The sequence below is a fragment of the Orcinus orca genome, chromosome 15, assembly GCF_937001465.1.
Source record: "Orcinus orca chromosome 15, mOrcOrc1.1, whole genome shotgun sequence".
In the NCBI taxonomy this organism is placed as follows: Eukaryota; Metazoa; Chordata; class Mammalia; order Artiodactyla; family Delphinidae; genus Orcinus; species Orcinus orca.
In genome coordinates, this window is record NC_064573.1 from 40,909,774 (window position 1) to 40,937,443 (window position 27,670).

A 27,670-nucleotide genomic window follows, 5' to 3' on the forward strand; every position below is an offset into this window, starting at 1 on the left:
TCAAGTTCAAGAGTCTTCATGTAGGCTTTCTGTATAATCTCTGAATGGGGTCATGGAAGGATATTGACAGGACCACCACAGTATTTCATTATGGGCTTTAATTGTGAAATGCAATTATTCAAATGCACCATAATTTTAGAACTTTTAAAGGACATCTTATTGTTTAAAAATGTTCTGAGAACTTCAGCAGTGAAGGTTGCCCAGGACCCTTAATTTCAAAGAGGCTGCAGAGGAAAGAGCCTAGATAAAGAAAAAGGAATCATTTTCCCTCTTCACCTCCATGGCAGGAAAACTATTGTTTCAGAAATGAGTGTGAGACTTTCTGAGGGTCTCTTCTCCCTGTGCCTAGGAATACTCTGAGATCCTTGGGCCCCAATGAACATGAGGTGGGATAGAAAAGATCTGATGAGAGTGGGGTATCTCAGCAGGTCTCCCTATAAGTGGGTTCTGAACACCAAGAAAGTACCCCCAAATAAGGGATTTTATCCACTTATATAACATATAGTGCCCAGAATAACACCACAGAGAACAATGTGATATAATACTTACTGAAAAATCTTTTCTAAGATACAAGGTGGGACTTTATATATTTCATGTACACATAGCATATTTATCCACTTATATTTGTGGTCAATACAAGTACCTGTTTCTCAGAGTAAAAGTGTAAAGGAAATATAATATGATTAATGATTCCAAGAAAAAATTGATTTGGAGCTAAGTAGTGCTAGGACAAATAATACAATTGAGTCAGGTCAATGATAAAGCTCTCTAGAAGGGATTTCTACATAAGTGCTTTATTAGCACTGAGAAAAGGGCAGATTGTGGAGAGCATCAGGACTGTCGAAGCAAATGCAGCATCTCTTTAACTCCACCAGTTGGCCATTTTTTTTCAATTGAAGGTTTCTCTTTTATTTAAGGAGAGAAGAGCCTTAATAGAAATCCTCTATGAAAATCAATGGAGCATTCTTCTCAAATACTGTTTGTTAATGAATTTACTGGTCAGCTCTATTAGTTCCCGTGGATTATAATTCCATGTGAGTTAAAATATGAAGTATCAGACTGGGCATGAATCAGAGACTTAACTTCTGAATAATTGTAAAAAAGGTTTTCAGAGAGTCGGAAAAAATGATCTCTAATCAGATAAATAAATCAGATTAAAGTGTTAGTTCCCTCTGTAAAAATAGATGAATAGGAATCAAATTTGTGTGTGTGTGTGTGTGCCTGTGTGAAGAGACAAAGAGAGTGACCGAGAATGAATGAACATTTATATTGCATTTATGTATTTCTTTATTCAATAGCTTATATAAAATATTTTGATGAAATACTTTCAAATTGCTCTGCTTCTTTTCTCCCGCAATTCCTTGTATAGTACAAGGAAGTTTGTTTTTTTTTAAACTGGACATCACCTTAATTTACAAATGATAGTTATATTAAACGTCAGTTTCATATTCCAATCCCAGTAGAGTCGACTGTGGATTACCTGTGTACGAATCATCCATGGCAGATTTTTAATTGTAGACTTGTTCCTTCTCTTTGACATTCTTACGGCTTCTTTTCCCTGAGAGTCAAAGAGATAGACTAAGCGATGTGAACTGATTTTCACATGAAAATCAGGGAAAAATATGCTTTACAATTTTGGATTTTAATATGTGAGGTTTCCTCGATGCTGTGCTCCAGCAAAAGTTAACCCCATCACCATTAATGGAATTGGTGCAGATTTGCACTCAATTATATGCAAGGTGCATATTTTCCTTCCTTCTACAAGCTTAAAATACATCAACGTTCATAACAGCTCTGCATGCACCTGAGGAATCGTCTATGGCAATTATGTCTGATTTACAACTCATTTATTCCTTTTGCTTACCTCATATTTCATGGACCAGTGTCAGTGACAGTATGGTGGAAAACTAATGCCCTGCATCAGACTTCTTAGCGGCACCGTCAGCTTTTATTTAGAGATGTTTAACAATCTGTCAGTTTCACTTTAGAAATCTTTGCTTTCTTGAGAGAAATACCTTGGTTTTTGAAAAGGTAATATTTAAAGAATCACTGACAAGAGTATTGATTTCTAACTTGATTCTGGATCATGGTTCTGAAAAGAGAAGCTCTGTATAGGGCACTGGAAAAGCTGGCTCTGACAATCAATGTGAACTATTGTGGACATAAATTATGAAAAACTGACATAAAATAGCAACTGAAATAGGTGGCCAGAATGCATTCCAAGTGTGTCATTTTCTGTGGAAGGGATGATTCACTGCAGTAAATAGATACATGAGTTCTGTTCAGATTATTTTTTATCTTTCCTTAAAGTACTTTGAAAAGCAATAATGAAGAAATGCTTATTACTGCAAAATCCAAAGTTTACTGTTTCACCTTGGGGCTAAATTTTTTAAAATATATGTAAAATTGGATAAAATTTTAATGGTGCTAGCAATAAGTTTAATTGCCAAAACAATCGTGGACAAATTTTAATGAGGAAAATTCACTAGAGTATCTGTACACTGGGATTATTTTTCCTAAAAGAAATGCAGAAATATAAACAGTTCTCCATCCAGATGTGGTTGATTTTTTTCCTCCACATTGCATTATTAGCAATTATTAAGAGACATGCAATCAAGTTGGATAGATATTTCTTGAAATGATGCATGATATGCAGTGCATGCTTTCATTGTGCTTCCTGCCATTATGGAATAATGCGTCTTATTTGGAAATACAATGATCACTTCTGTTGAATCATGCCCAGTCAGCTTATATAATAACACCTCTATTTTGTGAATCATTTCAGATTTCAGAGAGCTATGCCTTCCTACCAAGAGAAGCGGTGACACGGTTTCTAATGAGCTGCTCAGAGTGCCAGAAAAGAATGCATTTAAACCCAGATGGAACAGATCATAAAGGTAGCCGCAGTGTCAAATAGTGAGATTTCAAGTAATTTTATTCATAATGGCAATTTATATCCCACATTTTTATAAGAATGTGGTAGACAGAAACAGTTTAACAAGTCAGATCGTCTCATGTATTCAAGCAGGAGACAGTGAATGTTGAAGATTCACTACAAAGCAACTCAGTGTCCTTTCTCAGAAGAAAAGCAGTTTTGACTGTAGCAAATAACTTTTTTCCTATAATAATATTTAATTTTCATTTATTGTGTGTATTTCATGGTATTTCAGATATTTTCAGCAAGGAAATTGATGTTCCATCTGTGTTCTTTTAAATCTACCAATTTCTTATTTCTAAAAGTAATGAATAGTATGGAGTTCTTTCACCGAAAATTTTTACAGAAAAGTTATAGTTTGGCTTTGGCTTTCATTAAAAATTATTTGGATTATTTTCCTAATGTATGAGTTTCTCTCAGAGATTAATCTCAAAGATACATTTAGGCTAGCCTATTCCCTTGTGTTGGAGAATGGGTGGAACAGCAAAAAATAAAAAGTAAATTTCCTCTTGTGGTCAAGTAGTCCATGTAGAAAGCAAATTTGGGGACTTCCCTGACAGTCCAGTGGTTAAGACTCACTGCAGGGGGCACGGGTTTGATCCCTGGTCAGGGAACTAAGATCCCTCATGCCACACGGCACAACCAAAGAAAAGAAAAGTAAGTGTGCAGCAAAGGAGAAAAATACAAAAATACCAATAATTTTGTTTAATCACTCTATTAGTGTCACTCATTGTTATCCAGGATATCAAAAATCTCCCCTTGTAGTTAGAAATAACAGATTTATCCATAGTGCTAATTTGTCCCAAAACACCTTTGTTGAATCTTACCAGTTTTTATTTTTTCTACAATCCATCTCTAATGCTACCAATCTCCTAAACACTTGGTATCTAGAATCTTATTTCAATTTGAACAAATTGGATCATTCTGAAATTACAGGTAGAATGCAGTATCACTTTCATTACCCATTAAAAATGTTTTATTCCAGATAATGGAAAACCTCCCACTTTGGTGACCAGCATGATTGACTACAACATGCCAATTACCATGGCCTACATGAAGCACATGAAACTGCAGCTGCTAAACTCACAGCAAGACGAGGTAAAATGGAAACATGTACACTTATATCACGAGTCAGAATGAGGTTTGATAACCATGACTGTTGTGTTAAGCAGGATGGCACTTTGAAGATGGTAATTTATTTATTTTTAATGAAAAGAGTGTCACTAGGACTGCACAGATAGAGAAATATGCAGAAATTTCTAGTGCTCAACAGAGATACCCTATCTTACCACTTCTGCCTTAGTGCTGTGTGGGAATTTGCTCATTCCCCAGAAACATTCATTTTCCTTAGTAGCCCACCATCGAGCTAAACCTAGGTAAAGTGCTAGAAAGTTCAGGGGAGAGTATTCCAAATAAGTCTGTATCTAGGGAAGTTTTAGTACTAAGGCTATTTTACCTGGAAATCAGAAAGTTCAATTTCATAGGTATTTCAAATATAACAATTTCCCCACCATCCAAATCTTGTGTATATTTTAAAGTTGTTTTTCAGTTAATCATTATCCTAAGTATTTGTTTGTCTACTTCTCTGCATTTTCTACAATTTGTGGTGATTCTTCTTAACTAGAGATTTTTTTGATGTTTCAAATTATTTAATTTGTATAGTAAGAGTCTAGCAATGTGCTTGTTGGCGTATATTAGATACTAAATGCATATTTGTTAAATATTCTTCCCTAAAATATTAATTAACTCACCAGTTTCGTTGAAGTATCTCAAAGGCAGGGACTAAGTTATATATATATACCCTGTGTATATTCCCCAAAACACTTATAACAATATGGGCTTAGTAAATCCTTGTTAACTAGTTAGTAGCCATTAATTAATATACACATTCAGAGTAACTATATTAGGGATAGTTTCTCAGGCTAATACATTCTCTCCTTTCTGAAATTTCTATAGAACAGGAAATGCGGTTAAGTATTTATTTTTAAATACAGCATTATTTGGTGAGATATATTTAAATTCTTTTTTTTTTACATCTTTATTGGAGCATAATTGCTTTACAATGATGTGATAGTTTCTGCTTTATAACAAAGTGAATCAGTTATACATATACATAAGTTTCCATATCTCTTCCCTCTTGCGTCTCCCTCCCTCCCACCCTCCCTATCTCACCCCTCCAGGTGATCACAAAGCACCGAGCTGATCTCCCTGTGCTATGCGGCTGCTTCCCACTAGCTATCTACCTTACGTTTGGTAGTGTATATATGTCCATGCCTCTCTCTCGCTTTGTCACAGCTTACCCTTCCCCCTCCCCATATCCTCAAGTCCATTCTCTAGTAGGTCTGTGTCTTTATTCCTGTCTTACCCCTAGGTTCTTCATGACATTTTTTTTTCTTAAATTCCGTATATATGTTAGCATATGGTACTTGTCTTTCTCTTTCAGACTTACTTCACTCTGTATGACAGACTCTAGGTCTATCCACCTCATTACAAATAGCTCAATGTCATTTCTTTTTATGGCTGAGTAATATTCCATTGTATATATGTGCCACATCTTCTTTATCCATTCATCCGATGATGGACACTTAGGTTGTTTCCATCTCTGGGCTATTGTAAATAGAGCTGCAGTGAACATTTTGGTACATGACTCTTTTTGAATTATGGTTTTCTCAGGGTATATGCCCAGTAGTGGGATTGCTGGGTCATATCGTAGTTCTATTTTTAGTTTTTTAAGGAACCTCCATCCTGTTCTCCATAGTGGCTGTATCAATTTACATTCCCACCAACAGTGCAAGAGGGTTCCCTTTTCTCCACACCCTCTCCAGCATTTATTGTTTCTAGATTTTTTGATGATGGCCATTCTGACTGGTGTGAGATGATATCTCATTGTAGTTTTGATTTGCATTTCTCTAATGATTAATGATGTTGAGCATTCTTTCGTGTGTTTGTTGGCAGTCTGCATATCTTCTTTGGAGAAATGTCTATTTAGGTCTTCTGCCCATTTTTGGATTGGTTTGTTTGTTTTTTTGTTATTGAGCTGCATCATGTGCTTATAAATTTTGGAGATTAATCCTTTGTCAGTTGCTTCATTTGCAAATATTTTCTCCCATTCTGAGGGTTGTCTTTTGGTCTTGTTTATGGTTTTCTTTGCTGTGCAAAAGCTTTGAAGTTTCATTAGGTCCCATTTTTTTATTTTTGTTTTTATTTCCATTACTCTAGGAGGTGGGTCAGAAAGGATCTTGCTGTGATTTATGTCATAGAGTGTTCTGCCTATGTTTTCCTCTAAGAGTTTGATAGTTACTGGCCTTACATTTAGGTCTTTAATCCATTTTGAGCTTATTTTTGTGTATGGTGTTAGGAAGTGATCTAATCTCATACTTTTACATGTACCTGTCCAGTTTTCCCAGCACCACTTATTGAAGAGGCTGTCCTTTCTCCACTGTAAATTCCTGCCTCCTTTATCAAAGATTAAATCTTTTACAATTACTTTGTTAACTTTGTTCATAAAACACAAATCAATTTTTTTTTTTTTTTGCGGTACGCGGGCGTCTCACCGCTGAGGCCTCTCCCGCTGCGGAGCACAGGCTCTGGACGCGCAGGCTCAGCGGCCATGGCTCACAGGCCCAGCTTCTCTGCGGCGTGTGGGATCTTCCTGGACCAGGGCACAAACCCATGTCCCCTGCGTTGGCAGGTGGACTCTCAACCACTGCGCCACCAGAGAAGCCCAGAAATCAAATTTTTGATTTTCCTCTTTGTGTGAGCAGGTTTAATCTCAAATCTATGTTTATAAAATTGTTTTATCTCAAGATTTTATGAAAAGTACACTCTGTAAGAATATCTGTATTAGTGCAGTGGCAGTATCAGATTCCATATTATTAGATAGCTGTATATAAATGATTGAATAACTAGTAATAAGATCATTCAAAGACAGGAAAGACAATTAAGAAAATATTACTGTTTATCCATCCCTGAGAATAAAAATATTATTCCCATGAGTCATCACATAATTGAAAATCTTTTTTAAAAACTCATAAACTAGTTAGAGCTGTCAAATTATTTGTAGGAAACTCATGTAGATATTGATCTGTTTATTTCTAGGCCAAAAAGTAAGATTAACTTTGTGCCAGCAGTAGGGTCCACATATGCTAAATCCTTCTGGCTTCTAAAAAATCCTAAGTGTTTCACATAAGAGAGACAGATCCTTTTAAATTATAACTGGGTTAGGAAAATAACTCTTATCTTTACATTTCAAAAATGCAAACTTGGGTGTACACTGTCTTAAAACTATTCATATAAATGATGAGTTAGATTATGAAATTTTTGAAATCGTGATTATTGAAAGAAAGGAAGGTGGTTAAGTAACATAAGTCGTGTTAAAATGGAAATCAAGTAAGATATTCCTTTGTGATGAGTTAAATTTTAATAAATGTTTATTCAATTACTTCAATCAATATTTATTGAGTACCTTCTCTGTAACTGTCACTCTTATAGGTAATGGAGATAAACAGTGAATAAATTGACAAAATTCTTGCCTTTATTAAGCTTATCTTCTAGTGGTGGTGGGAGAACAGACAATAAAGGAAGTAAATAATGAAATAATGAAATAATGAAAATATTTATATAGGACAATACTAAATGCTATTCAGAGAGATAAAGAAGGCCAAGAATGGGAATCCCTTTAAAATTACAAAATACTGTATCCAAAGTCAGGTCAGTTGACCTTCTTACAAACTGTTGATGAGAGTTTAAACCATAACAAACTTTCTGGGGGAGAGTTTGGCAATAATTATTTTAAAACTTTAAAAAGTTATTTATATGCTTTGACTAAAAATTTATACTAAGGAATTTGTTGCACAAAACAATTTAAGTGTTAGGATGTTTATTGTATTGCTAATAGTGATGGTTGGAAATATCCAACGGTGAGGAATGTTGAATCTGCACTGTCCAACATGGTAGCCACTAGACATACAGGGATATTTAAATTTAATAAAAATTAATTCAAATTAACTAAAATTAAATTGTCAGTTCTTTAGTCACACTAGCTACATTGATTAGCCATAGTGTGCAGTTTGTATTAACCATTCTATAGAACAGAGACTGCAGCCTCAATCTTTGTGTCTAGATCTTCTTAAACATACACACACATAGCCTCACACATATAGCTTTTACACATAGACACACATATATATACATATATCTCATATATCTCAGATGGTTGTGTGTGTACGTACACACACATACCATGGAAACAGTATTTTACTAGATTACATCTAGTTAGCTCTTTGTAGGGTATATAATAAATGCTTTTATAAAGACTATGTTCATATAGTATCCACAGCTACTTTATAAACACATATTGATCATCTTTACCATTACATTTATTTTTGTATGTGTTCATATAATAAATATGAATCTTATATACTGTAGAATTTGTTACATATTCTATATAACAATATCAAACAGTTTTGTGCTTATTATGGATCTGACGTTGTTTTAACTACTTTAGATATATTATAGCCCCTCAATCATTTTATAGCCCTATGAGATTGATACTATTATTTCTCCTGTTTTATAGGTGAGGAAACTGAGGCACAGAAATGTTAGGTAATTTGCTTAAGGAGACACATCTAATAGGTGACAGAGTATAAATCTGAATCCAGGCAGTCTGGTTCCAGAGAATGTGCTCTAAAACACTGTGATATTACAGACACTATATAGAGTGTATATAATGGATATCTATATCATCTAGCTATGTGTGTGTATATATGTACATATATGTATATGGTACACATTGATAACATGGATGTGTACACTGAATTCTGTTATTTTTCTTCTCTTTTGAACATATATATTTAATATTTCAGATGCTTTGGATTTTCTTAGAATTTAGAATTGGAGATAACATAATGTACTGAGAGGGCACATGGCTGGGAGAAGTCTGTGTGGCTGATTGCCCAGAGGCCTCCCAGGGTGGCATTTCCTCGCTGAATTAATGAAGAGCTAGTGCTACTCAATAGACCCAGACACAATCAGACCTTAGGTAAGGGAAGAACACCCAAATCACCTGGGCCTGACCTAGGGATCAGAATGCCCGTTGTAAGTCTGCTAGAATGCTCCTGTACCTTAACCGTAGCAACTTCTTTGCTGATGCCAAGATGTCATTTATGAAGCCAGGGGAACTCTTCCTATTCAAAGAAGCTCTTTTCTTAAGTTTGGGAGACATCATAATGAATCCCAGTTCTGGTATATAATAGTATAATAAATTACTTAACAGCTCTGTGCCTCAATTTCTCAATCTGTAAAATTGGGTAAATGCTGGCACCTAACTCACAGGCTGTGATGAAGATGAAGTATGTAAGCAAATATAAATTTGCTACTGCTACTGGTAATCATTACATTAATGTTAGACTTCCAGATCAAATGTTTATAAATTGAAGTTAAACCTGGTGGTTTCAATTAAACATTTATGATATTTTACACAGGTTTCTAAGGCCTTCCTGCCTACATAAGCACAGCATTTGTCCAAAAATCAGTTCTCCAAAGCAAAAAAGGAGTTTGCTTCAAGGAAATGACTATAGCAACATAGCATAGATTTGGTTTAAGTTAATATTTGAGAGATTTTGATGAATTGACCGTTTGGCAACCTTGCCTTTTGGTAACTTAGCCATTTGCTGATCTGGCTTTTGGTAAATGGATCTTGCACACTTTTACCTTGAACTTTTTGTGGTTGCAATGCCATTTATATTCCCTTGTAAAGAAAGAAAGGTTGTGCTAAGATTAACTTGTTTTCCAGCAAATGTGGACTTTGAATCTAGCCATGTAAGTTTGTCTGTTTTTAGATTCCATTTTGTTTACCAACGAAAAATTTTTAGTTAAGATTTTTTATTGCAGTGTCAGATTTTTGTTTATAATATTTTATTGTCATTTATTTAAAAACTTAAAACATGTATTTCTTTTTATGCTATGTTTTGTGATCGACTCTTTTAGGAAGTTTTTTACTAATTAAAAAAAATCCATTCTTTCACTATTCAGATAATTCCTCAACTACGTCCTTCCTAAATACATTATTTTATGTTTTACATCTTTTACATAGAACATTGAATCTTCACACGTTTTCAAATTTCTTATTTGTTATTTCAAGAATCTATTCATGTGTAACAATTTACTGAGTTCTGTAAAAGCTTACTAACTGGCTAAATTTTAATTGACCCTATAGATAAAATGGTCATTATCTGAATGTATTATATTTTATGATACTTGATGATATTTTAAAACAATTTTCAGGATGAAAGTTCAATAGAAAGTGACGAATTTGATATGAGTGATTCAACACGGATGTCAGCTGTGAACTCTGACCTTAGCTCCAATCTTGAGGAAAGGATGCAAAGTCCCCAGGCTCTTCACGGCCAGCAGGATGGTAAGGCTTTCAAATTGAGCAAACAAACAAATAAACAAAACAAAACATTAACAAAAACCTGAATCAGAATTTGTTAAAACAACTTCTTCTTATTCTTGTGTTAATTTTTTATCTGTTTCCATGGAGACTTTTTTTCTGTGCACTCAGGTTATATTATCCGCTTCATTATCTTTAGATTCAAGTATCAATACTTGGTTTAAAACTGCAAATACTGGTTATAAAATCCAGGCTTGCCCATGTTTTGCTGTCTGAACTTAAAATGAGTTCTATCAATGTAGTTTGGGTTTCTGTGATGTCTTCTGGCTTTGGTTTCTTGGGCCATTATTCTCCTGACTGAATTACGAGTTTAAAAATGGTCAAAAGATTAATTTGGATGTTTTAATTTTACTAAAAGACAAAGTTTTTGTCAAAAACAATTGCTATAAAAGGACAGTTTTACCATAGGGATTTTGCTGGGTAAGAAGATTTTTGCTGCGATTTTGAGCTATTTTATTCAGCTGTAAAGGAAGGACAGATGGTGATCTTTTATTCCTGGGTCCATTGAAGATTCCTGAGTCATCCTACTCTTCTTGATAGAACAGTTAAAGTAGAGAAAACTGGACGTGTAGAGAAAGTAGACTTAGCAGTTAACACTTTAGGTCTAATATATCCAGAGATCTTTTAAAACTATCCTTGTAGATTTTTGTCTTTATAAATATAAAATTATGTATGTAAATATAAAATTATGTATACAAGTAAATGTACCTTACTTGGGTAATTGTGGATGAAAATTCAGGGTTACAAATAGAAGGAAATTGTCCAGTTTTATTCAAAATTAGTTTATTATTCCTGTAATTAGCAAGTTTAAATGAGCTTTCTGGCTGTGTATTTTTGTGCCTACATCTGTTGAGAACAAAAAAAGATCTTTCCTTGCTTTCTCTGACACTTGCTGTTAAAAACTGGTTACAAAAGATTGCTGCATTTCTAGCTGCTGTTTGTGTTCTTATGTTGTCATATTAGAAATCCCTAATTTTAAGCATACAAAAAGTCTTTAAAAAGGCAAGGGGGCTTTTGTTCCCACTTCAGATGCGTCTAAAAGATGTTGGTGTCCTTGTTGGCATGAGTTACGAGGAAGAAGCAGTACACTGATCATCAGCGATTTTAAAATCATATATTATTCACTACATAATAAAATAGCTATTGCAATAGAAATGACATTTATTTGGGAAATATTTAAGAATGTAGTTCTTCTGGTGTGGGTATAAATTACTTTTTTTCTTCTAAAATATTAGTAGATCTTCAGATTTTAAGTTTTAATGGAAAATGTGTAGCACCAGGATGATGGAATAACTCCCTCCCTCTCTCTATATATATGTGTGTGTGTATATATATATATATATATATATATATATATAAAACACTGTAACTATGTAACTATATAAAAATAATAACTATATAACTGTATATAACTAATAACTATATATATATATCACACTCTATTAATATTTATCCATGTATTTTGCCTGTTTATACCATCATCTTTTTTATTCCCTAATTTTTTAGGACCATAAATAATAAGAGGATATCTCTTATGACAGAAATTCTTTGTTTTCTTGATTGATTTGTTTATGGTGGATCTTTGGCTAGGGGACAGCTGATGTGATATAAATCTATATCAATACAATGCAGTGGAATAATGTCAAATATTGCTTCCTCTTAGGAGAAAGCACTTTCTCATCATACATTGATGTATGCCTCAAGGTTAAGGACTTACCTAGTTGTTCCTTCTCCAACCTAAGCCTAAGCCTTCCCTTACATGTTCAGTGACTTCTCTTCACACTTCTCCTTGAGAAGGAAAGTCTAGGAAACATTGCTCAATCAACTTTCTGAGATTGTGGAAATGTTCTCTATTTGCACTGTCCAGTACCGATAGTCACTATGGCTATTGAGTACTTCACATCTGACTAGTACATGGAGAGACTAATTTTGGTTTTATTTGACTTAATTTTAATTAATGTTGATTTCTATTTCAATAGCCACGTGTGGCGGGTGGCTACTTTATTGGACAGTGTAGTCTAGAGCATTATTTTATTTTGACTTGGCAGTTAAATTCCTTTCTCTGCAGCCTTGGATTAGATGTGTCTGAAGTCTTTGGAGAAATTGTAAGAGAAATTCATATTGTAAGAGAAATTCATTTTTTAACACCTGAAACTCCAGTTTAATATTCGTAAAATATGAACAATATAAACTTTTGAAGGTTGAATTTAAATGTTCTATTTTCATTAACACTAAGTGATTACTGTTAAGATATTATTGTAAAGAAATTGAAATAGCATATTGTGATTTTTTAGGAATCCTTCCCACTAATTATAACACAAGTAAGTATAACAATGTGTTATTGGACGCATATTTCTATAAAATAGAAAAAACTTTTTCAGTGTTCATCTCACTATGGTTATAAAAGATCTGAAATCTATTCAATACCAAGGGAAAGAAAGAATATAAAATATAGATCATTTCGGAAATATAATTATCTTATGCATATTGGGGAAAGGGAGGAAAAGAATGGAAATATCTTGCCACCAGGCTAGATAATTAGGTAAGGGTGAAGAAGACACAAACCAGAATGAGGAATTTGGTAAACAGAAAAATGTGTCAATTGATGTATAATATTCAACTTCTTTCGCTTATTTTAACTGTATAATGCTCCCCTAACTCAATGAAAATATGAAGATAGAAAATGCACAGAAACTTTGAATCTTTGCATAGGAAGCATTTTACCCTCATTTAAAAAAATTGAAATCTAATTTACATATAACATCATATTATTTTCAGATACACAACATAACAATTTGAAATTATCACCACAATAATTCTAGTTAACATCCATCACCACATATAGTTACAATTGTTTTTTCTTGTAATGAGAACTTTTAAGATCTACTCTCTAACTTTCAAATATGCAATACTGTCTTATTAACTCTATGCTGTACAATGTAGCCCTAGGACTTATTTATTTTATAACTGGAAGTTTTTACCTTTTGACCACCTCACCCATTTTTTGAGTAAAATATATTATGCTATTTAAAACTTTTTTGCAGTCTTAAAATAATGCCTTTAGTTTAAAATCATTTAAAGATTGTATAATTATTTGAGTTACTCATGAAAGCGTGAGTTCCTTTAAGCTGCGGTGGAATATAAGGGGCTTACTGTGAAAGAGGCTCTGCTCTATAGTGGCTGGGGTCGATGGAATTCCAAAAAGCGCTCCTGGTTCAAAAAGCTTAAAGGTGCTCTGTACTCGAATGTTCATCAGTTTGTAAGTGTTCTTGTTCTGCCATCCATTTCGATGGATTATAAGTAGGAATACTGTCACTTAAGACTTCTGTCTTCCAATCTCAGATCCTAGAAATTTGTGGAAACATGGATTAGCTCAAAATAGTATTCTTTTTTCTTAATCAATTATTTATTCTGAATTTGTACAGTCTAAAAACAGCTGATTTATTTTTTGTTGTTGTCTTAGGTTGTTTATTAAAAGATGTCTGGCAAAAGTGTCAGATTTAGAAACAAAGATACAGTGCAAAATAAATATTCAACTTCTTCTGATAGAGAAATACTTTTCTAAGAACCATTTTAATTGCTTTTCTGAGTTAATAGCATACTGTATACTGTTGATATTTTTTATAAGGGAATATATGTGCTTTTTTAAATATCTATATATTTTAAATTTATTTTATCTTTTTTTGGCTGTGTTGGGTCTTCGTTGCTGTGTGCGGGCTTTCTCTAGTTGCAGCGAGCGAGGGCTACCCTTCGTTGCGGTGCATGGGCTTCTCATTGCGGTGGCTTCTCTTGTTGTGGAACACGGGCTCTAGGTGCATGGGCTTCAGTAGTTGTGGCACGTGGGCTCAGTAGTTGTGGCTCACGGGCTCTAAAGTGCAGGCTCAGTAGTTGTGGCACACAAGTTTAGCTACTTCGCGGCATGTGGGATCTTCCTGGACCAGGGCTCGAATCCGTGTCCCCTGCATTGGCAGGTGGATTCTTAACCACTGCGCCACCAGGGAAGCCCCTATGTGTGCTTTCTGAAACTCAAAAAATATTATTAGGTTATTACCAGCAAACGATTTCTGTATTTTTAAGTCACAACAAATTGTATTTTCCCTTTTGCCAATTTTTTTAAGATTATAGGAACACAAAAGGAAGTCGAAACCTTCAACTCTTTGCACATCAGCTGAATCAGCTTTAAAAGTAAGGGACAGCAATAGAAAAAAAAAGTATACATTTCTCTTTGGCCCTCATTTTGTTTTGTTTTGATTGTGACATTACAGGATATATATCCCTTAGGAGAATGTGTTGAATTTGCCTTGTCTCTCGACTCAATGAAGTTATGTAGATATATTTTTTAACATAATTTTGTTTTGCAATATTTGGTATTTCACTAATGTATCAAACAATGACTTGTTTGTACATTGAAAATTAACAATGTTCCATGTGCCAAGCAAAGCATTGTAATGTCTAGAAACAACAAAAATGGAGAAAGACTTGAGAGTTAAGACTTCTCTTAAAGCATTCATCAACATTTACTTGAATTTCTACCCATGATGGACTTGTAAATAATGTATTTAAGGCAACTTTTTCATTCAAAGATGTATTTGATAATTCTAATATCATTTAGAAATGCATAGCTCATTTGCCAGAATTTGAAAATCTCCCTCTTTCTGTATAATGTTTGTATTCTAGAAATGTTTTGATATGCTTCAATTGGTTAGGCCATTTTTGATAAACAGGAAAAAATGAATTGGAATATATTGGCTAATGTGCATACAAATATTAGAATACTGTGTGTGTATATATAATCATATATATATATGTCTTACAATAATGCTTAATTATAATAGACTTAGAAGAACTTTAGGTCTTACTTCACTGCTAAGAGCAGGTAAATTTTTTACATAAATATCAGTTTAGTGAAAATTAAGTAATAATTCATATAAGCTATTAATATATTATAGGTAATTAAATACAGCCATGCCTCATTTTATTGCTCTTCAGTTTATTGTGCTTTGCAGATTTTTTTTTTTTTTTTTTACAAATTGAAGGTTTGTGACAACCATGTGTTGAGCAAGTCTATCAGTGCCAATTTTCCAATAGCATTTGCTCACTTTGTGTCTCTGTCACATTTTGGTAATTCTTGTAATATTTCAAACCTTTTTATTATTATTATATTTGTTATAGTGATATGCAGTCAGTGATCTTTGATGCAAAAGCTCAGTGATCAATGATATTACTATTGCAAAAAGATTGACTAATCATAGGCTCAGATGACAGTTAACATTTTTTAGCAATGAAGTATTTTTAAGTTAAGGTATGTACATTTGAGATGTAATGCTATTGCATACTTAATTGACTGCAGTATCGTGTAAACATAACTTTTATATGCACTGGGAAACCAAAAATTTTATATGACTTGCTTTATTACAGTATTCATTTTTACTGTGGTGGTCTAGAACCGAACCTGCATTATCTCCGAGTAGTAGGTAAATATTTTGAATTCTAATGTCCAAACATGAACATGATGTATTAGGTTGAACCATATGAACTTGCCATATTGACTGAACCTAATAGTTGAAGCTCTAGAATAACTTAAAATAAAATAGAACATGAAAATTATGAAAGCAAAATGTTTCTGAAATTGGAATATATTTCAAAATATATTGTTTCAGAGCAGTGATGCATACACATGTACAGCAAATATCGTGTATCTTGACTAGTACACTTTTAAGATGACCATAGTCTTGTTTTGAGTGTAAACATGGAAGGGAGTAAATTTAAAAATAGCAATTTAGTTGGGAGGTAAATAACTGGGTAAAGTGATATTGTAGTGGCCATTGCACTTTTTTTTCTGTCCTTGTTTAGATTATATGCTGAGCTGACAGCATAGACTCCTACCTGGGGAACTTACTTTAAAAATACAGATCTAGGGGACCCACCTCAGTGGGATGACTAAGGTGTCGGGAAAAGGGTGGTGCTGATGTTCCAGACTATACTTTTGAAGATACTCCTCACATTTCTACCTGGCAGTTGTGGAATGTGAAGATGACAACAGATTTGAGTCAGGTGGGTGTAGTTCAGATGCTCAAATGCTGTTTTTGGTCAGTGGTACCTTCTGAGTCACTTTCTGAGTGAGGATTGTGCAAGTTTCTATGGGTTTCAGTTAACATTGTTTTCTTCATTATGAAAGTTGCTGCATACTGCATTTTTTATTACTTTTGAAAACATCCTTCTACTAGTCTATTATGTTTTATAGTCTGTTTGCAGTCTGATCTATCTGAATATTGTACATCTTGGACTTAAGAAAACACATACACACAATACTTTTTTACTTCTCTGTGTATGTGTTAATACAATTTTAGTAAAAATATGTGACTAAAACTGCATCTAATTTAGCTGAATAGAATAGTTTCTGGTAATTATTAAAGTATACAAACCAGCAATAAAACAACTACTATTTGCCATTTAATTTAGTTGGAAAATCTAATAAAACATGTTTTTAATAAAAATGATGTAAAACAGTATACATAATAGAAAATTAAATTTAGTAATTAATTTTTAATGATGGTGAGTTTTAAGTAGAAAAGCTATTAAAATTTGTTCAGACTGAACACCAAATTCCCTACTGAGGTTGTGTTGTCTTGTGTAAGTCATTTTCTTTGTTCTACAACTTTATTTTCTTTTAACTGTTTCTAATTGTTTAGGAAACTTTGCATAAAGCAAAAATGGTCAAAAGAGTGTTGATTTATTTTCTTTTTACGTAAGTGTAATAAAGTTTTTGACTTCCAAATTTCAGTTTATTCTTAACACTGCTACTGTTCTCAATTTTTAAGCTGAATACACTTATGGACTTAAAATACATGAAAATGTTACAGTGCTGCTGTTTTTTCTTAGAACAAGTTGTTCTAATGCCTGATTAAAAAGTAATTCTCATGGTAAATTTATTGAATTAATTATTCTGGGTTGAGGTAGTTAAGCTGATGAAGCTTTTAGAGAGCTTTCTCTTCATTGCAGTTGCTCTACAAGTAATTATATTATAATTTGCAGAAATATAAAGTATTATTATAAGCTAAATAAAGAAAATTGATAATTAATTATAAAGAATGTTACTATGAATTAGAGGAAATTTTGTTTGCTAGATTTTTTTGTAATATTATGTATGCCTGTGTTTGCGTGTGTGTGTGTGTGTGTGTGTGTGTGTGTGTGTGTCTTGGTGTTTATATATTTAATCATTTGAAATTGCTTTTAAGTAGTAATTCTCTATTTCCAAAAGCAGAAGAAGAAATAGCAACTTGACTTACATATAAAGCATAAGTATGGAAAAAAGATGCTGAATTATGCATTTATTTAGTATACTTTTGTGGGGAATGTTATTTTCTTCTTGCATTTAGCATCATATTATTTGGAAGTTTACTTTTCTCTTAGGTTAAAATTCTGCTTTTTGATTCTTGTATTACGTAAGTGATTTTTCATATAAGTGAGTGCTTGATAGAAATTTAGCTTATTGATTTCAGTCTGAAGTTTGCACACCCCAGAGACCAATCCAATCTTAGCTAGGTCCTGGATCTCTGGAAAATCAGGGGAAACTGACTTGGTTCCAGGCTTGCCTTGGAGAGTCTAATCTGATCATTAAAGGATGTCGAATTAATTTGGAATTTTACTTCTGGGTTTTAGTTCTTTGTTTTCAAGCATTGCTCTTGTGGTTTGTCATTTTCTTCATGGTAGTGATTGTTGGTTCATGAATGTGTTGACCTAAAACAAATAGATTGCCAGACAAATAGATTGCCAGATATTTCTCCAGGAAAGATGGGTTTATTCCTGATTAGCAGAGAATTGCAATTTAGGGTCTGCAATCATGGTGAGACATACAAAGTAGCAATAAGTCCCCTAGTGGCAAGGGAGGGAGAATGTTTTTATAGAGGGGAAAACAAAGTTGGGAGGGTTATAATAAACAAAGAGTCCATGGCTTTTCATTGGCTGAGTCCTTCCAAGGAAAGAAGTGAGGTATTTCTTCTTCCATTTGGGTTCTGTTGTCATTGCAGGGCATGAGAGTTCCCCCTTTTGTTCTCCCAAATCTATTTAATTGAGGTTTCTATTTTTTTTTTCATGTCCCCCTTTTGAACAAGTTCTTTCTCTGAACGCATCGCTGATCAAGCATAAAGTTTTCTAGTTTTAGCGCTTTTTGTCCCTCAGTTCCAAGAAGGACCTTTCCTAGGAGTAATGTTTCATGTCAGAAGGAAAATGCACAGTTTAGAAAACTATTGAGGTCACATTTGAATAATGAGGAATGGTAGTAGGGGGAACTCTCAGGCACATTTTATCTAAGGTCCATATGTTATCAAGATCATAGACATCAGATATCATCTGAAGTGTTATGTCACCATCAAAGGTTTGGTCCAGATATCTTCCAACAGACCTGGTCCTGATATCTTAGGAAAGTTATTCTATCAAATGTCACCTGCTTCAATTCCAGGAAATCTTTACTTTCATGTCACCAGATGATGTGTAGGTCCATTCAGGGTTCAGTGCTTTCTGTAGGTGTGTCATTTGAATCTAAGAATCTATTTCTGGGAATTTGGTGAGACAGGAGTTAGTTAGAAGTACCTGATAGGGACATCTCTCTCGAATTTGAGGAGTTCTTCAGGAGGTGTTTTTTTCCAGTAGATGAAATCTCCAGGTTACAAGGTGCAATGCATAAGGTCTTCACCTCCTGATAGCACACTGTGAAAAGGTTGCTCCAGAGGAGTTTCCTGTAGATCATCTCGAGGAGTCAGGAGGTGATTCATCAGTGCTAAGCAGTTGTGAGGGACTTCATCAGTGACAGAGGGGAGGCAAGTAGTAGGGTTAAGGTTGCTACAATGTAAAAGAGTTATGTGAAGAGCAGTTAATCAAAGGACTTCATAGGAGGTGAGATGGCTGAATGAGAAATGATGAGTGTGATGAGAATTCAGGAGCGGTACAGAAATAGTACAAAAATGCGTGAAGTAGAGAAATGGTGAAAAGAAGTCCCACAACAATTTTCTTAATGGTCTTAACCAAATGAACAGTGGTGGTAATGGCTCTAAGACAAGGGGAGTAGCCCTGTGTGGCAGGGCCCAGTTGCTGATTGAAATACCCTATTGGGTGGATGGTGGTCTCTATGTTTTGGGGCAAGTGCTCCAAGGGCATTTCCTTCCTTTTCATGTACAAAACGAACAAAGGTCATCTGATAATAGGTTCATCAAACTCTCCTTTAACGGCTGTGCCATTCAGTTACTCCCATAGAATTGGGTCAGGGTTGTTGTTCTTTAGTAAAACATGGAGGTTTGGCCATAAGAGAGACATTTGGAATCCAATTTCAGCAATAACTAACTGGCCGGAGAAAGCCTTGCAGCTGGCACTGAGCTTTGGGTTTAGGGAAGTTTAGGACAACCTGAAGCCTGTCTGCATCTAGGTGTAGCCCTTGTTCTGATATCAGATGCTATATTGAACCTGGGTTTGGAAAAAATGCAATTGTTTTGGCAACTTATGTCCCCTTAAGGCTAAAAGCTTTAGCACATGGATGTAGTCTTCCTGTGAGGAGGCTTGAGAATGAGAGCAAAGAAGCAAATCGTACACATTTTGCAACAAAATAGAACCTCTAGAGAACTTTATATCATCCAGATCAGCCTTCAGGATTTGCAAGAAATAAGAAGGACTCTCAGTAAAACCCTGAGGCATTACTGCCCAGGTGAATTGTTTTTCTTCCCAAGTGAAGGCAAAAAGGTATTGACCAGCTTCATCAATACTTGAATACTAAACAATGCACTGTATAAATCAGTTACAGTAAAGAATTTACTTCTTGTAGGAATGAATAGGTATTAGTAACCCATGAGGATTAGGAACAACAGAGTGTAGAGGGTTAACAGTATCGTTTATTGCTTAGAGGTCCTAGATACACCTTCACCCTCAGCCCTTAGGTTTTCGCACCAGTAGAATAGTAGCACCAGGGGCTACTACAAGAGATAATGAGGCCTTAAGCCTTGAAATCTTCTATTATAGGTTTTATGCCTTGAAGGGCTGCTTTACTTATAGGGTATGGATTGATTCTGGGAAGAGGTTTTGAGGGATCTATTTGAATTTTGATGGGAGGTGTGCTGTGAATTTTGCCAGTATCATTTGGAGATTTTTCCCATAAGGAGTATGGTAGCTAATTCAATGGGAACAAAGAGTGTTTCCAGAATCAGCTCTGGAAACAAATGAAATACGCCCAAGTGGTATTTAATTCACCTGGTTGGTTACTTGATGACTACTGTGAAATTCTAGAATGATTTACCCCTTTTGGGAGAAAAAAAATCCCAGCATGATACTTCCCTAAGAATTCCCAGCCTAATCAATGTATAGGGACTGAGGAACTAAAGGGGAAAAAAAGGATGTATATTTCTCAAAGGGCCTAAACAAAAGGGAGTAGGTTCAGAGACAGCTTCATTAGAGATCCCCACTAGAACTGTTCCAGTATTCTGAGACAGGGGCTGCTTTATAGCAGTGTGTTTGAGTACGAAGAATGTGGCTCCAGTGTCAGTTAGGATTGGAAGAAATTCATCTTGAATCTGGAAAAATCTTTCTCCAAGCCAATTAAGAGGGAGGATTGGGAAGATCCCTATAGTTCTTTGGAGGCTTGTCATTGAGAGACAGCAGGACGTTAGAAAAACTGGTTAGAAAGCACCTAAAGTGCCTAAGTTTATAACAGTCTCTTTTCTAATGTCCTGGCTCTTTGAAATGATAGCAGAAACTAAGAGGGTTTTGGTTTCGCTTAGGAGTCTTCATTTACTGGATGTGAAGATTAAGAATTTTGGTGGTGTTCCTTTTAGGTGACTTATCTAGGGTGTGAGAGAGCTGCTTTGCTAGATTAACTGAATCCGGAGTGGACATAGCTTCCCATTCCATCCTGTCCTTTTTACTAGCAGGGAAAGGTCCTGGTTCAGCCCTTTAATAAGCATAGAGTTAAAAGCTACCCGGAAGGAACCAACATCTGAAAGAAGACCAGAATTTTCTTTAAAAATAATCTGACGTCAATTGTGAAGTCATGAACAGGTTCATCGGATTTTTGTTTGCAGGCCTGAATCTTGTTCCAATCAAGCTTTGGAAAAGCCCTGCGAATTGCCTGATGAAGTTGCCTAACAATTGTTCAAGCCTGATCCTATATAAGTTAGCAGGCTGGTCTCCCTATTTTAATTCCAGAGACCTTTCAGGATTTTCCCAATTAGTGGTTTTCATCCAGTGCTGGGCCTGGCCTTTACCAACAGGCTTACGATCTACTGATACAAATCTGAGAACCCAGGTTGGTAAGTTTAAATGACTATATAAAATTCCTCAGCAAGTCCGTGAAGATCTTTGGTTACTGTAGGAAAATTTTGGGCTATGGCTCGCCGTTAAGCTTTAGTCCAGGGAATATAAGAAAGGAAGGGTTTAGCCTCTGGATCCTCAGAGGGTTTAATTCTAAAGGGGCAACTCCTGGTAAGTGTAGAGAAAAAGGGAGAGGAAAGAGCTTCAGAAAGAGGGGGAAGTTAGGAGAGAGAATTGGTATGGGGGAATTGAGGGCATAGAGGAGGCATAGTTGTAGTAGGAGGGAAGGAGGAAGATGGTGCTCGAGGTGGAGTCTGACCATGAGCAACTGAGGGAGAGAGGCAAGATGGCACCAGAGGCCGAACCCGAGACAAACAATTGAAGGAAGGAGAGCCTGAGGCTTTGGGAGCCATTTTTCTTTCTTTAATCATTTGCTTGCCTCAGTTAATCTTAAAACCTTAATTTTCAGAGAGGCAATTTTAGACCCCTCATAATGTTAGAAAGCCTGAAAATACCAATCAAAATAAGTATTCCACTCAGTTCTGGAAATTTTTGAGTTATGTAGTCCAATTCCATTTTCAGGAAATTAAGTTTGGTAATTTCCAAAGTTCTCCATAATGGCCTTCGATACTCTAAATTGTCTTTGGTCAAGTTAGTCCATTTAATTATAGATGTACATGTGGAAAGACCGTGGTTTTTAAGCATAAATTTGGCCATAGTCTGATGGGGGCACCCTCAAAATATTTAGATAACTGAGATCCCATTTCTTAGAGGTTTTTTTCTAGAGTAAAAGAACACTTTTCAAACAGCTTAAGTAACCTACAGCTTAAACACCTCAATTCAGCCAGCTTCCAACTTAAACAGTTTCCAAATTGAATAGCCTTTAAGGCCTAACACCAGCTAGTCTAAGGAAACAGCACTGTCCTGGAGGAACCAAAGGCTTTCCAGCCAGTTGCCGGAGAACAGCCTCTATTCCAAAAGAATGGGCCAGCAGGATGGCTGAACTTTCACAGGTTTAGTGAAGCAGCTCTTGTTCCCAAAGGAATGGGCAGATGGCTTCTCAGCCAGCTTTGGTTGAAGCAGTCTGATCTCAAAATCAGACCGTAGCACTGAGTGAGTACTCACATACAGAACAAGACCTTAACCAGATAGACAAAAACCGTAAAATAGATCTCAGATACAGACTGGAGAGCTTCAAACACGAAGAGGTTGTGAACTCAGATCTAGGAGAAAGATATACCTTCAGACTTCAAGGTTGGCAAGAAAGCAGTGAGCAACAATGGGCTCAATTATGGATACCACACTCATTTGCCCACCAGCCCAGGAGCCTTCAGGGGTCTTCTCTGGTCTCTGTACGGCCACCAAGACGTCGACGTGAAACAAATAGACTGCCAGAAACTTCTCCAGCAAAGATGGGTTTATTCAGGAAGAGCAGAGAATTATACAATTATAATTTAGGATCTTTAGCCATGAGGAACCTCACACAAGTCCCCACATGCAAGGGAAGGAGTACTCTTTTACAGAAGGGAAAAGGGAATTTGGAGGACTACAGTAAACAAAGAGTCATGGGTTTTTGTTGGCTGAGTTCGTGCCAGTAAAGAAGAGGTATCTTTCTTCTTCCCATTGGGTGCTGCTATCATTGCAGGGTATGAGAGCTCCCCTTTCTGGTCTCCCAGCTCTATTTAATTGAGGTTTCTGCTTATTAATTTTTTTACACATGGATCCAGTGGTCAATGTTTCAGTGTCCCTAGGAGAGGCCAAAATTCTACTGGAATCAAGTAGAAGATGCTAGACCCATTAGTCCTTGAATATTGATTTTTGTTTTTGAATATTGATTTTTATCTGTCTGATAATGCATAAATAAGGTCAAGAATTCACATGACAGTGGAAAGATGTTAGAAAGTACATATCCTTTGTTAATTTATTCAAATAAAATTTGAACCTATAAATCCACGAATCTTTACCATACTATAGAATCAGAACCACTTGAATTTTCCCAATTTGAAAGTCTTGAGCAACGAAGTTTTTTTTCTAATTTTTTTAATTTCCTTTTACTATCGCTTGGCTAGCCTTTATAAGCTCTCACTGTAAAGCCAACACCATGCTGTGTTTCTTCACAAATTTCTTGTTGCTAATGTGGGTCAGCTAGCTATTATTTTTTTATAAAAGTTTTAGCCTTTAGGCAAAAATAATCTCAGTGTTGAGTAGGGCTTTGAAGCTGCTGTTGCAAGAGAGTTGTATAGAGAGATAAAGCAGTTATAAAATGGCTAAATTGACCATAAAAAAATCTTTATTTACTAGGTTTACAAAGATCATAATTAGATGGTGGGTTGATAGAAGGAAATAACAGTTGGAGGGTATTAAAGAAAGCAGTTGAAAGGATATTTCGTTTTATTCATTATAAATTTATGGTATAATGGTTTTCTTATCAGTCTCATTTTATTTGATGGGGAGCGCCTTGGGGGGCAGGAAACAGAGTGTATCTTGTGCATCCTAGCTTACTGCCTTGGAGGCCAGCACAGTGTTTGACATATAGTAGAATGTAGTTTTTGAATTGAAATGGTGTTTTGAGATTTTTTCTTCGTTTGCTTACTTCTGTAGTGAAAATGTACTCAACTCTTAGACTCAGTCTTTCTTGCCAAATATTGGACAGGAAGTTAGTTGATTTCCTTGCACATGAATGAGTAGTCACCTGTCTTTTTTTACTCCTTTCTTTGGAGTTCCTGATGCCTGTGCTGTCTGCCTTGTCTACCTCCTAAATCCTGTCAGGAGCAATGGAACAATAAAGTAACTTTGAGATCTGGAACTGAATTCATTCACAAGGCAACTCTTAATTTTAAAGCAACTCTTAATTTTAAATCTTGACACCTGATTTCTTGGCCCAGCTCTGCCAGTAACTAATTTTGCAGCCTTATTTAGGAACTGTTAACATATTTGGGCAACCATTTCTACATCCGAACGTGAGAAGCTTAGATAAACCCTCTATAAGATTCATTCTAGCCCCAGAACACTCTGAGTGTTCACCCTTTTAGGATTCTCTTTTTCATCTATAACATTTTCTGTTGTCTTCATCCTGACAAAACATTTTCCTTTAAAAAATAAACAGGGCTCCATTGTTTTCTATGTGTCTCTAAACTGGTTTAAGTGTTTTGTCATGCTAGAGAAAAGGGATTAAAGAATGATGGAGACACTCCCATCCTTCTCCCAGCAACCTTTCCCATCTTTAAAGAGCCATTTTAATTCCAAGATACACATATGATGAGTACTTAGAAAACCAGGGTGATTGCTGAAGGAGCAGACTTCCCACTCTCCCAGTTTTTTCCTCTTTCCTTGACTGCAGGAGTCACCCAGAATCATTCTCTGTCTTCCTTTTACTGCCAGTCTTCTGTGCCTTTGGTAAGAAACTGTGTTCAACACAAAGACTCATGGGTATTATACGCTAAAATGTGAAATTAGCATTCCCTTCTTTTCCCCTTCTTTATGAACATCATTTATAAGAACGCTTATTCCTATTCCTTCCCAAATGTATGTGTGTACGTAAGCATGTGCATATATATGTATGTGTGTATATAGAGATGGAGAAAAGGAGGGAGGGAGGGGGAGAGAGAAAGAATGAGAGTTTTAGTGCTTTCAGCAATAATGATTGTTTTCCTTCAAGTGTTTTTCATAAAATTTGTCCTGAGGTCCTGAGGTACTGGAGGGTCTTGGGATTTCCTTCAATAGCAACATCATTCAAGCTTTGACAACTTCAAATGTCTATATACATTTCAGAAATTTTGAGTGTTTTGACAATCAAATATCATCAATCAGCCTATCCTTCAGTATGCAGATTTATTTCACTAATATATCCACTAACATCTTATTATTGCTACGGTATAACAGCGTCTTGGAGAATAGATTCTAGCATCATAAAAATAAAAAATACAGCTCATAACTACTTAGCTCTGTCTTTATTCAAATCTGTGATAAGGCAATCAGGAAAATCAGATTAGCATTATAGGTATGGGGAGGTTTAGTACCCTGAACCCTGAGGTCAGTGTTCTAAATTGGTGTCAGTGAGGACATGCTTACTCTCTTAATGCATGTCCACAGCATCAGTGGTTTATCTATCTAAAATGTCATGTGCATAATTCTATTTTAGAGTTGATGAAAAAGATCTAAATTCTCATCTGGATCCAACCATCTAAAAATCAGATTATTGTTTGACATATTTCCAAATGAAAGTGAAGATAGATGATGAGGAGAAATAAAATGTCTTCACTGCTTAGTGTATGCCAGGCACTGTCCCAAGAATTAACTTTGTGGGTTTTCACAACAATCCTATGAAGTAGGGGCTTGTTATTTTGATGGCATAGATGAAGAAACTGAGGCTAAGTAACTGTCATTACCCAACTGTTAAGTGGTAGAATCAGGATTGGAACACAGGCATTCTGGATTGGAGCCTACATTTTTAAAGATGAGTTTCCAAGTTGCTCCAAGCCCAGGTCTATATTCATTGTATTTATTATATTCTGTAACTATGCTTATTTACACGCATTATTTTATGCCATGCATGCTCAACCATCCCATCAAGTTCTTATTTCCTGGACAGAGCATTAATATTCTGATTAATATTTCACTATTAGCTGTGCTTTAGAATCTGTCTGTAATAGCTACTTGTAGATGTGTCCCCATACTTCCCTATTTTCATGCAGGTATCTTTGTTTCTGCATTGTTAAGAAGAAATTAAGATATTATTTCTAGCCATTGAAATATGTTGGTTTCACTTAGCTTTCTAAAACAGAAGTAGCAAACTTAAATTCTGTTTATTTCAATAATATCTCTTGCCAATAATTGCCCTGTGTTTAAAATTCATATTTCCTTTTATCTGTTAAATATGTAATTGACTTTTGAAAATTTCTTTCATTTCCCCCGTTCTTTCCTTGTATGGAAAGGACAATGAGAATTTGTAATTTACCTCCTCTACTGCATTCCTTATTTAGAATCTTCTCATTTTATTTTACTGTGCTTTATTCTAAATAAGACGACCAAGGTTTGGCCGAAGGGGAAAAAAATATATACCATTTGTCACTCATGGCCATCCACTCATGCCCATAATGACTTATTTTATCTTATAAGCTTTTTGGGGTAACATTTCAGCTTTGCTTTGTGTGAAATAACAATAAAGTGTACTCATTTTTGGATAAAGAGTACCATTTTCCTGCATAAAGCATCCATGTGAATAGACTATTTTGAAATATAATTCAAACAAGTCATATGTCTTAAAATAGCATACTTTATATAACAATAGTAGTCATGTTAATGTAACGAAAACATTAAAAATGAATGTTAAAGGTTATAGAAAGTGGAAATTATCCAGATTAAGTGAAGTAGACTTGTATGACAATGGGATAGTCAGCCCTACCCAGATGTGAGCAAACTTTCAAAATAAAACAAACCATCAAACTTCAAAAGAAACCTTTTAATATCATAAATTAAAATTACTTGCATTTGCAAAAAGAATAAAAGTAGCCCAGTAAAATTTATTAGATGATTGTGAGAGCTTTTGGTTTTGAGAACCTATGTTTGGTAAATTGAGTGGTTAATAATAGAACCATTTACCACTTGGGCATATTTTTTGTCTAACAATTGTCAATATCCCTACATGTGTTCTAGGACTTGTCAGCCAGCCAATCTGTAAATAGGCTAGCTTCTGCTTTTACATTTATAGATAAGGGTATATTCCTGCTTTCTTAGAAGACTACAAAATGTTATTCTGGGTATGAACAATTTGTAAATAAGCTCCAGATACACTAGGTATTTTCACTTTCTTTTGAAAAATGTTTCTTACCCTTTTGTGGTGATATTATTATAATACTAAATAATGCTGTTTAATAGTCAAAATAGTTTCTTGGGTTACATATTATTCTCATTGCAAAATTAAACCATGCCTTTTGTTTTCTTTCCATTAAACCATACTGCTGCTTGCTACTAAAAATAATATCTTACCT

At 35.0% G+C, this 27,670-nt stretch overlaps 1 protein-coding gene across 6 annotated transcripts in view; it reads left to right on the forward strand.

Moving 5' to 3' along the window:
* NOL4 (nucleolar protein 4) overlaps positions 1 to 27,670 on the forward strand; it is a 400,768-nt gene that overhangs the window by 133,532 nt on the left and 239,566 nt on the right. For all 6 annotated transcript variants that reach the window (XM_049697981.1, XM_004273705.3, XM_004273706.3 and 3 more), the window contains 3 exons: positions 2,786 to 2,897; positions 3,921 to 4,033; positions 10,220 to 10,352. In XM_049697981.1, coding sequence (XP_049553938.1) covers positions 2,786 to 2,897; positions 3,921 to 4,033; positions 10,220 to 10,352 — 358 coding nt within the window. The remainder of the gene's footprint in view (positions 1 to 2,785; positions 2,898 to 3,920; positions 4,034 to 10,219; positions 10,353 to 27,670) is intronic.